Source organism: Cotesia glomerata, linkage group LG5, assembly GCF_020080835.1.
Source record: "Cotesia glomerata isolate CgM1 linkage group LG5, MPM_Cglom_v2.3, whole genome shotgun sequence".
In the NCBI taxonomy this organism is placed as follows: Eukaryota; Metazoa; Arthropoda; class Insecta; order Hymenoptera; family Braconidae; genus Cotesia; species Cotesia glomerata.
The window spans coordinates 995,894-1,008,436 of record NC_058162.1 but is presented as its reverse complement, the minus strand read 5'-3'; the positions used below and the strand labels follow the sequence as shown (position 1 = coordinate 1,008,436).

Here is a 12,543-nt window from a genome sequence, read left to right as displayed (position 1 = left end):
ATACTCGATGTACAACTATATTACAATTTGGCAAATGATTTCGTTTGATTGAAATTAAAAAAAAAAAAAAAAAAAAAAAAAAAAAAAAAAAATGATTACATATTATTATACATTTGTTCATAAATTATTTTTGCTATTTTGTTATATTGATATTTTTTTACGCTCATAAAAAAATTAATTTTATTAAAAAAAAATTAATTTTCTAAAAAAAAAAAAAATTTTTTTTTTTAAATAAAAAAAATCAATTTTATTTGAATAAAAAAAATTAATTATAATTAAAAAAAAAAATTTTTTTTAAATTAATTTAATTTTTTTATGAGTGTAAAATAATTATCAATTTTTTTTTTTAAATAATTTAGTTTTTTTATCAATGATTATCTGATTTAAAGAGTATTAAATAATTTGTACATATATGTATATATAATATGCAAAAATTGAATCTATAAAATTAATTGAAAGTGTTTTAAATATAATAACATATAACAAATATGTAAATTAATTAAAGATACAACTCCCTCAACAGCCTCAGACGTAAGCATAAAAAAAATATAAATGTAATTGAGTATTTTAATTATTAATCAGGTGTAAGTGTACTGATGGATGCATCCATTGCAACGGATTAAATAAAATCTGACCTATTTTGTTTTGTTTCAGAATAATATAAACCAAAAATGTTCTTTTAATCGGATGAATGACAACGTAATTCGGTATGTCACAGCTGTGTCACCTAGGCCTCAAACAACTGTCGCTTTACGAAGCAAGCTGTCAATATAAATTAAAATGATCCACGAGGTCGCAGTCAACCAACAAATTTTTGACGCCAGCGATTTCGATCGACGGATGATTGCTGCTTTTACGAGAGTCTCTTCAGTTCTGTCGACATCTGCTAATGCCATCACTGCCATTGCTGTCCATACAATTTTACCGGGTTGTTGTCGATAATTTCCGCTAACATGATGATCATCTTCATTAACGCCAGAATAGGTGCCACCGCCGATGACCATTAATATCGTCAGCATCGCTATTCGTGTCATCTTGACCTCACGGCTTTCTAGTGCGCCTATTAACTTATTTTATATTTTTTACACCTCCTGGGATTCTAGTGAGACTTATAGAGGGAGAGTTTGTGGCTGGGGGGAATTATTATTGTGGTCATGAGTTGCTCGAGTGATGAAAAAATTCCATTAGACAAGTTGGATTTTTTTTAGTAGGGTGTAAACCTGTTGTAGCCTCCTCGATACACCGTCGCCTGAAAAAAAATTTAAACATTAGTATTTAATAGTAAATTAGAGTTTATTCATTAAACTGTAATCTATGTAATTAAGAAATGACCTTGTATCTTGTGAACTATTGACATTTTTAAAGATATAAGCTCATCCCGATGTTACATTCATCGAGACCTTTCATTTGAGTACCCACATCATTTTTTCATATATTTATATATATTATATATATGTATATATGAAAAATATATCAAAAATTGATGTGGGTACTCAAATGAAAGGTCTTGATGAGTCTAGCATCAGAATGAGCTTATATCTTTAAAAAAGTCAATTGTTAAAAAAGTACAGTGCAATTTAACATAATTAAAAAATGACAATGTATCTTGTGAACTATTGAAATTTTTAAAGATATAAGCTCATCCCGATGTTACACTCGTCGAGACCTTTCATTTGAGTACCCACATCAATTTTTCATATATTTTATATATTTATATATATGTATATATGAAAAATATATCAAAAATTGATGTGGGTACTCAAATGAAAGGTCTTGATGAGTCTAGCATCAGAATGAGCTTATATCTTTAAAAAAGTCAATTGTTAAAAAAGTACAGTGCAATTTAACATAATTAAAAAATGACATTGTATCTTGTGAACTATTGATATTTTTCAAGATATAAGCTCATCCCGATGTTACACTCGTCGAGACCTTTCATTTGAGTACCCACATCAATTTTTCATATATTTTATATATTTATATATATGTATATATGAAAAATATATCAAAAATGCATGTGGGTACTCAAATGAAAGCTCTTAATGAGTGTAACATCGACATGAGCTTATATCTTTAAAAACGGCAATAGTAAAATATTTCTAAGGATTAAATATAATAAAAAATTCTATATATAAATAATAAATTACCCCATAATTTGTCATGGGTCCAATGCTGTGCCCAAGGTAAGGATCTGCATACTCACGACCGTACCTATAGAAATAAAAAATGAGCGACTGTTAGAAAAAATTCATAAAATAATAATAATGATATGTATATTGAAAGATAATTAGGAAAAAATATAATATGGGAAAATATAGATACAAACACTCATATAAATTTAAAATTTAAAATCAATTTCAGCTTTTTCATCATCAAACTTGCGGCTACGCAACGGACGACCACGTTTCACATTCTCTCTGAAATGGATTGAAGGAAAGAGTGAGAAAGGAGTTGGACACTAGGACTTCGCTCCAGGTTTATAGTTAGTATTCATTAAAATATAAATTTCTTTTAAAAATTAGCCAAAATTTGAAAAATTTTGGAATTTTTTTATTGAAAAAAATAAAAAAATTTTCAAATGTCTAATTTTTACCATTAAAAACTAATTAATTAAAAAATAATTTAGGTATATTATAGAAAACTTACCCCGCTACTGCGGCGTATCCTGCAACGGGTTGAGCCGCAGCTGCGGCCGCGCCATAAGCTCGTGCAGCCACTGCTGTGTATGTCGCTGCCGCTGCATAAGTCGCTTGTTGAGCTGTCGACAGAGGAGTCTTCAAGAGAGGAGATGCCGCCGCGGCTGCTGCTGCTGCCTGTAACAACCACATCCCGCCATGCAAGCTCAAGCAAGCTAGATTCAACTAATTTCGCGTAGGGCGTATCAAATAGGATATTACAAGACTCAAGTCAGTGTAATGTAATAATATTAATTATATACTTGCAGATTGCTCATCTCTGGATTAAGGTAATTCAATCACAATTATTTATTAAGTAAAGGTTAATATTTTTTATTTTACTCATTTTTTAAGAAAGTTAAAATATTTTCAGATTTCTAGCACTGTCTATTTTTTTTTCTTATTTTGTTTATTTATTTTGGAAAAAATTTTTTTATAATTTAAATTAATTAAAAAAAAATTTCTATATAAATTTTAAACTTTTTTTACTCATAATTTAATTTATCATTTATATAATAATTTATTATTAAACATAAAAAATTTTTTCCAATATAATTGTTAATAAAAAAAATAATATTATGACAAGAAGTGAAAAATGCTGTAATATATCAGTATTTAAATAAAATGTGCTCTATAAAAACAACAACCAAATAAAACGCGCAATAAAAATGAATTGATCTATAGTAATAATAATATTCATGATAATGATAGTGACAATAATAAAAATAATACTAAATTCAATAATAACAATCATGCTTATGTCAAAAATAATCGTGCGAGTTCAATAAATTGAAATGTCAATAATTTATAATGCACTATAATAATAATAAGTATATATTTTTATGAGATATTAACTAATACTGTCTAGCTCATATTTTTATAGTCTAGCTTATTATTTTTCCCTATTTACTGTAACTCGTACGCTGTCTTGGGTTATTTCCTCTATTAAAATGAAAGAGTAAAGATTTGATGGGAATTTAAAGTTTGCGAACGTGAAAGCTCTACGTGATTATCGGAAGTAATCTTGGACAAGGAAAACCGCTTAACCGGAACCGCTACTCCCGACCGCTTTTGTTTCATATTTACTCTGCGGTCATGCTCCAATGGCAAATGCATTTCCCATCCCAAGAGATTTGACTGTCACGCTATTTGATTTACACCTTCAACTATCTTTCCATTATGCTTTTGTTGACAAATAAACACTTTTTTCAATTAGATTATATTAATTAAATAATTCCCGTGACAAATTCCAAAAGGGCGTGTTCTAATTTTTGGCTTTAGAGTCAAAAGAGTGTATAAAAAATTTTCCAAAGCCAAAAGGGCGTATGTCTCTAATTATACGCCCTTTTGACTTTAGAAACTTAATTTTTTATCTAAAGAAAAAAAATTTGGTAATTTTCAAAAATTCCAGTCAAATAAAACTAAAAAAATGTTTTTAACATTGTATAAAAATTAAAAAAAAATTTTTTCGTTGACCATTTTGCCCCTTTTTGTAGGTTAATCAATTTTTCATATTCATTATAATATTGTTTCATTAATATAACATTATTTTCATTTTTTGTAATAAAAAACAAATTTTTTTTATCCGTTCTTTTGATTTTAGAAATTAAATAATTTTGAGATTCAATTCAATTCAATTCAATAATTTTCAAAAATTCTAGAGTCAAATAAAATTAAAAAAATGTTTTTACCATTTTATAAAAATCAAAAAAAAATTTTTTTCGTTTACCATTTTGCCCCTTTTTGTAGTTTAATTAGTTTTTCATAATTATTATAATATTGTTTTATTAATGTAGCATTAATTTCATTTTTTATAATAAAAAACATAATTTTTTTTATCCGACTTTTTGATTTTAGATATTAAAAAATTTTGTAGTCAAAAGAAAAAAAATTTAATAATTTTAAAAAATTTCACAGTCAAATAAAATGAAAAATTGTTTTTACTATTTTATAAAAATTAAAAAAAAATTTTTTTGTTGACCATTTTTTGCCCCTTTTTGTAGTTTAATTAATTTTTCACATTTATAATGATATTATTTTATTTATGCAGCATTATTTCTATGTATTTTAATAAAAAAACAATTTTTTTTTTAGGCCCTTTTGGCTTTAAAAAAATTTTTCTTAAAGCCAAAAGGTCGCATGCCTTTAAAATACACTTGTTTGGCATCAATAACTCAAAAAAATTTTTTACTAATCGAAAAAAAAATTTTTTTGTCCACCCTTTCGGCAGAAAGCTTTATCCCGTAGGAATACGCCTTTTTGGAATTAATCACGCAAATCATTCATTTAATTTTAAGTAGTTTTGTCAAGAAATTAATCAAATAACAAGCTAGTTACCCTTCATGACTGTACAAACGTTTCCTTGACAATAAAATTAATCAGACGGCTGACCAAACAACGACTATCTCTACTTATAAAAATAAAATCCATTCAAACGATAACAAATGTGATATTTTTTCTTCTTATTTTCGAATTTCAGTAATTTATTTAGAATTTTTTGTTTGTTTGCTCGAAAAGTACGGAAGCAATAAATTCTCATAGTTGTTTACCGGTTATCGCGGAAAAAGCCCGCTAATAACTCTTCACATCGCTACTACGTGAGTACTACCATGTACTGAGAGTATAAGAGATATTGAAGGTAGAAATGGAGAGAAGTATACAGCGAGAGTGAGTAAGTAGGAGTAAGCGAGTAGTCTGTGAGTTAGTGAGTAAAATTGTTCACGCGCTGAGGGGATTGAAAACAGGAAGACGATCTGTCTGGCGCCACAAACTTTTCTGCGCTTTAAAGTTTATTCGGAAATCGCCAGTAAAATGTTGATAATTTTTTTTAACTTTTTTTTTATAAATAATATCAAACTTATGGAAGAAATTCAAGTTACTTTTACATACAAACTTTTTAGGACCATCGATTTAAACGCGTTTAAGAAGGTAAACTCATAAACTTTCGTTTTCTTCTTGAGTTTACTTGCATTTATAAATATAGGTTCATATATTTTTATATAATTCTACCTGTTAGACCTAAATTATATTATATTATATTATATTATATTATGTACTCACAGAAATTGCTTTCTTGTAAAAACTGTATTTACTATGTAATTGAAATTGCCATTTGGCCTGTGCCTTGGCATTAAATAAACAAAATCTAAATCTAAATCTAAATCTAAATTATGATTTTAAATATTTTTATGCTCCAAAAGAAATTACCTTGTATATTGAAAACTATTGACAATTTTAAAGATATAAGCTCATCCTGACATTACACTCATCGAGACCTTTCATTTGAGTATCCACATCGATTTTTCATATATTTCATATATTTATATATATGTATATATGAAAAATATATCAAAATGCATGTGGGTACTCAAATGAAAGCTCTTTATGAGTGTAACATCGGGATGAGCTTATATTATTAAAAATATCAAGATTTAAGAAATTACAGTACAATTTAACAAATATTTTGTAAGCAATTACCATTTTTAAAGATATAAGCTCACTCCGACATTACACTCATCGAGACCTTTCATTTGAGTATCCACATCGATTTTTCATATATTTCATATATTATAGTAGATTGCAACCCAACATCAGATCAAGGGAAATTTACTTATCCAATTAAATATTGTGTTTTTTATATTCATAAATTTTTTTTTAATATCACATGACAAATGCCAAAAGGGCGGACAAAAATATTTTTAAGTTTCTAAAGCCAGAAGGGCGTATAAAAAATTGTTTTTTTATTACAATACTCATCACAATAAATATGAAAAATTATAAATTAAATTACAAAAAGCTCAAAATAGTCAACGAAAAAAAATTTTTTTTTAATTTTAATAAAATAGTAACATTTTTTTAGTTTTATTAGACTAATTGGAATTATCGAAAATTACTAAATTTTTCTTCTTTAAATCAAAAAATTTTTAAGCTTCTAAGGTCAAAAGGGCGTATAATTTTAGACACATGCCTTTTTGGCTTGGAAAATTTTTTTTCACCATTTTTACACGTCTTTCACGTATTTGTTACGCGATACATTGAAAACAAAATTTTTTTTTGGAAAAAATGAACTTTTTTGTGAAAAGTAATTAATTTGTTTGAAATTTTGAACAATTTTATTTCTTAACTGAAGAAATAAAAATTGCCACAGTAAATTTCTTGTTAAAAAAAAGTTTTCTAGACTTGAAAATAATTTTGGATTAAAATTTTTAAGTTGTCTATCTAAAATTAATTTTTTCTAAATCTGAGAAAAATTTTTGCTTCTTCAGCTTAAAAAATTAAATTGTTTACAATTTTTAACATTAAAGTTAGCTGGATAATTTTTTTAACAAACAAATTTGTTCCAAAAAATAATTTTTTAAAAATTGCATTTTCAATTTTTAAAAATTTCTACGTCATATTTATTTCGCCATAATTTATTTGTTAAAATTATTAAATTTTTCAAAAAAAATTAATTTCTTGTTACAATAATACCCATATTCTTCAAAAAAAATTTTTTCTCTCAATGTAGCTCCATTTATTGATTTTACAATAAATATCTAAAAATACCTTTCATTCAATTAATTAAGCTTACTTAATGAAAAATTTTTTCCTTCAATTGATCAATTTTTCTGTAGTTAAAAATAATAATTTAAATGGCGTTTATTTAAATTTAAAATGACCGTCAAGATTATTATTTAATTAAATTCCTTAAACAATAAAACAAAAACATTTAAATTTTATTTTTAAGCTTAATTTATGACATTTTTATTATTATTATTTATTACATAAACTGAATTAACTTGTAAGAGTGACAATGAAAAGCTGGAACAGTTTAATTAAGATTAAAGAATTTTATTATCATTAAAAATTACCGGCTAAAAAAAATATGACTTTTAAAGAAAATAAAAAAAAATTGTCTGAAAAAATATCAATTGGCTTTAAGTAAGTACTTGATTACTTGAATGAAAAGATAAATATTTATTATTAGCTTAAGGATAAACCAAAAATGTAAAAAAAAAGGGACGACCTCAACTACCCTAAACTAAAAAGATAAATATAATTTAATTTATTCAATAGCCTACTTGAACTCTCTTAAAAAAAATAAATTTAACTTGTTTATTTTACAAGGGCTCTAAAAATAACGATAAGACATTTTAAATATTATTTGTCTATTAAAATAATTAACAATCCATTCATTAATTGTTTAATTAAAAATGTATTAATCAAGTTTGTGCAAAATATCGAGAACTATTTTTATTCTTTTAGGGTTTTAATTATTACCTATGATGTAACTAGAAAGCAAAAAAGGAAAATGGTGAATATAGGAGACAAGATAAAAAATTTAAGAGAGATAAAAGAAGAGAGCAAAAAGGGTTAACGGACAAATCGTTATTCCTACCTCCAGAGCGGGCGCTTTAGCCTGAAACACAAACGGCAATCCTGAAAAAAAATTCTAACGCCCGCATTTCTTTTCTTCCTTAATTTTTTTTGTTTTTTTCCATTATTTAATATATTTTTTACTTCTCGGGGTCTTGAAAAGTTTTTCAATTTTCAAGTTTTAAAATAAATTGCTATAAAAAATCTTTTAAATTTTTTTGATTTAAATATTTGATAATTTAATTTTATTACTATTGTATCATTATCATTATATTATTATATATTTTAAAAATCTAAATATGTAAATGAGTAGTAGAATAAGATATGAATGAAATAAGTGAAAAAATAAAAGAATAAAAGTGTAAACTAACGTCAGTTGTTGCTTGCGGCCATTCCAGCTATTATCCGGAATCGTTTTTGTGCTTTTAGTTTTTATTATTCATGTTGCGAATATTAATATAATTATGAATATATATTATCTATGAGCTACAAGAGTTAATTTAATTTTATTCATTAGACTTAAAAAAAAAAAATAAATAAATTATTCCTTTAAAGGCGTAATTTAAATTACTTTGAAAAGTTAAATTCTCTTGTTCCTAAAGTTTGACCGCGACTCAGTTATACTTTTATTATTCTTACCTGCAGCCTGTAGTTTGGATCTTGCGTCGCTGCGTGTGCTGCTAAGAAGGGGTCGTAGTAGACACTGAAAAAAAAAAAAAAAAAAAAAAAAATAGTTTTATTTAAACGATCTTTTAAGTAATCAGCGACATGGAAAAATATTGTCACACTTTAATCAGCAGAAGTTTTTAATTTTATTATTAAAAAAAAATTGCAATAGTTTTTTACAAATAAAATTTTAGTCTATAATTTTTTTAATTAAAAAAATTATAAAAATTTTTAAATGCCGGCTAAATTAATTTTTATATAATATTTAAATAAAAAATGATAAATAATCAAAAAAATATTAGATAAAAATTGAAATTATTGTTTTTTAAATTTGCTACATGTCAAATTTTTTATAAAAATATTAATAATTCAAAATTTAGCCGATTTCTTTTTTTAAAATTAAATTAGAACTAAAGAATTTTAATTTTTTTACAAATAAAATTAATTTTTTCAATAAAAAAATTTATAAACATTTTTAAATGTCAGTTAACTTAATTTTGATAAAATATTATATAAAAAAAAAAGATAAATAATTAATTTATTAATTAAAAAAATATTTTCTAAAAATTTTAATTTTTTTACAAAGAAAATTTAATTTTAATAATTTCTTCAATAAAAAAAATTTATAAACATTTTTAAATGCCGGCTAACTTAATTTTGATCAAATATTATTAAAAAAAAAATTATTAATTATTAATTTACTAATTAAAAAAATGTTTTCTTAAAGTTTTTTACAAAGAAAATTTAATTTTAATTTGTTTTTTAATTAATTTTTTCAATAAAAAAAATTTATAAAAATTTTTAAATGTCAGCTAACTTAATTTTGATAAAATATTATTAAAAAAAAAACTGATAAATAATTAATTAATTAATTAAAAAAATATTTTCTAAAAATTTAAAGTTTTCTACAAAGAAAATTTAATTTTAATTCTTTTTTTAATAAAAAAATTTGTAAAAATTTTTAAATGCCGACTAACTTAATTTTGATAAAATATTATTAAAAAAAAACTGATAAATAAATTAATTAATTGAAAAAATATTTTCAAAAAATTTAGTTTTTTTTACAAAGAAAATTTAATTTTAATTTGTTTTTTAATTAATTTTCTCAATAAAAAAATTTATAAAAATTTTTAAATTCTTAATTTTGATAAAATACTTATTATTCCGTGTATTAAATTAATCAAAATAAAAACTGATATAAGGTAAAAGCCCCAATAGATGATCATGTACCAGTATATGATCACTCCATGTATTTGTATACCTATATTTGTGAATATAGATATATAAATACATGGAGTGATCATATACTGGTACGTGATCATCTATTGGGGCTTTTACCTTAAAGGAAGTTAAAGTAAAATGAAAATCTTAAGATTAAGGATTTTTATCGAACAAAATTCTGTTTCTCACAAGTACTTAGTAAGATTGAATGGTAAAGCCGTAGCGATGCAAACTCAGCGGAGTTAATAAAAGTGCTAGGTCAAACAGATGTAAAATTTATGAGTGAAAATTGTTAAAAAAAAAAAAAAAATAAACATGCGGCTACTTACGTTGATGCAAAGGGATGTAAAGCCGTAGCAGCAGCGGCTGCTGCGAGAGGTCCTGGATTACGTGCAAGTGCTAATGCCGCGCCAGCTGGAAAAGCGGCTCTGGCTGCTGGACCAACTCTTCCTCGCTGAATAGCAACACCTCTTAATGCTGCAGCTGTAACAGAACATGCCACCGCCTACCTTGTAGTGATAAAGTCGCAAGACAGAAAACTTAGTTATCATCTTGTTGGTGATGTGGTTATGGTTGATGATCAACATCGGCAGCTGCAGTAGCCAGTCCCAGTTCGCCAAAGTTAATGAGATAAGGTGTGATTTTATTATCGAGCGATAATAAGGGACCTAGACGTAATGACGCTAGTTCGTTCAAAGGATAAGAAGTTTATTCTAAATTTTATGAGCCAAGAGTGAGACGGGTTTTACTTGTTGTAAGAGACATTGAGAAGAGTTACTTTTTTAAAGTTAAGACTAGTTTGTCACGTTATATCCTCATACCTATACTCAAACTGCACAAGTAGGACGCTTTGCTTGGTGAAAAGCACGAAGAACTCCAACCAGGACTGTCCTGTCAAGTTTACTCGACAGTTGAATAGTAGTAGAACATACTTTTGACAAGTTGGTTTAAAGTCAAAGTGACACCGGTCTCGGATGACTTTCCGCGGCAAAAGATGATAACTTTTCAACAATATCCTAAAGTTCCTACATCTGAGCTGTTCATTTTAATTTAACCGCTCTACGAGGGGATTTTCTCAAAATTCGTTTACCAGAATCATCTTGGATAGAAATTCATATAAATATATATTTAAAATAAAATTAAATTTTAATATAAAATAAAATACAAAATAAATATAAAATAAAATTAAATATAAATATATATTTAAAATAAAATTAATTTATATTAAGGATAAAATTGATTATTTGTATAAATTGTAATTTTTATACCAATGTATTACGTTGTATATTTTTAAAATTGTTGTAAATAGCTGATGCTAAATAATAAATCATTCAATCATTCATAAATGGAAAATAAATTTTATTGTGATAAGGATGATTTATTTTTTTAACTTGAATTTACTCCTTTTTTTTAAGTTTTATGAAAAAAATATTAAAATTAAAAAAGTTGAAAATTTTTTACTATAAAACAGATCAAAATTTTCAGATAGAATAATTTATTGATTTATTTTATAGAAAATATTCATTAAATGCATTGAAAAATTTCCAAGGATATTTTTATTAAATTATTGAAAGAAATTTTAGCAAAAATTAATTTTGAAATTATAATTAGATTTTATTAGCGTTGATCATGGTAAGGAAAATTTATTTTTTTTTTTTAATTTAATTTACTCTTTTTTTTAAGTTTGATGAAAAAAATATTAAAATAAACAAAGTTAAAATTTTTGCAATTTTTTAGTATACCACAGATCAAAACTTTGAGGTAGAACAATTTATTGATTTATTTTATAAAAAATATTCATTAAATGTATAGAAAAATTTCTAAGGACACTTTTTTCTAATTATTGAAAGAAATTTTTGTAAAAAACAAAAAAAGACTTTAATTTTTAAATTATAATTAAATATCTCGACAGAAAAATTATTAAATTATGAAAATTTGAGTAGCAAACTTTTTTTTAATTATTAAATTTTATAAGTTTTATGAAAAAGAATATAAAAAGTTCAAATTTTACTATTAAATTTTAAACTAGAAAAATTTATTGATTTATTTTATAAAAAATATTCATTAAATGTATAAAAAAATTTCCAAGGACACTTTTTTTTAATTATTGAAATAAATTTTGGCAAAAAACAAAAAAAGACTAATTTTTAAATTATAATTGAATTTCTTGACAGGAAAATTATTAAATTAATAAAATTTTAATAGCAAATTTTTCTTTTTTAATTATTAAATTTTATTTTTTTAAGTTTTATGAAAAAAATATAAAAAGTTAAAATTTTTACTATTAAATTTTCAACTATAAAAATTTATTGATTTATTTTCTAAAAAATATTCATTAAATGCACAGAAAAATTTCCAAGGATATTTTTATTAAATTATTGAAATAAACTTTGGCAAAAAACTTTAATTTTGAAATTATAATTAGATTTCTCTGTAGGAAAATTATTAAATTAATTAAATTAGAATAGCAAACTTAATTTTTTTTTAAAACTTGAACTAAAAGTTATAAGTATAAATTGTATAAGAAGGAAAATAAATGGCCGATGACGTTCAGTTGGGCATTGATCGATCTCCGAGCCAATCACTCTTTTTGCGAGGGTTTGAAATGTCTGCAGATGTTAGGTAA

General features: G+C 24.4%; 1 protein-coding gene across 17 annotated transcripts in view; it reads right to left on the bottom strand.

The window, feature by feature from the left end:
• Nucleotides 1-643: 643 nt before the first annotated feature.
• The window catches only part of LOC123266228 (RNA binding protein fox-1 homolog 2), a 177,280-nt gene continuing 165,380 nt past the window's right edge, over nt 644-12,543 (bottom strand). For 7 of the 17 annotated variants that reach the window (XM_044730337.1, XM_044730338.1, XM_044730322.1 and 4 more), the window contains 6 exons: nt 10,247-10,400; nt 8,670-8,733; nt 8,402-8,428; nt 2,647-2,813; nt 2,148-2,211; nt 644-1,249 (listed from right to left, as the gene is read on the bottom strand). In XM_044730337.1, coding sequence (XP_044586272.1) covers nt 1,205-1,249; nt 2,148-2,211; nt 2,647-2,813; nt 8,402-8,428; nt 8,670-8,733; nt 10,247-10,400 — 521 coding nt within the window. In that variant the 3' untranslated portion in view covers nt 644-1,204. Of the gene's footprint in view, nt 1,250-2,147; nt 2,212-2,646; nt 2,823-8,052; nt 8,074-8,401; nt 8,429-8,666; nt 8,734-10,246; nt 10,401-12,543 lie in introns of those variants that run through there. The other 10 variants (XM_044730324.1, XM_044730332.1, XM_044730323.1 and 7 more) reach the window with 9 other exon arrangements.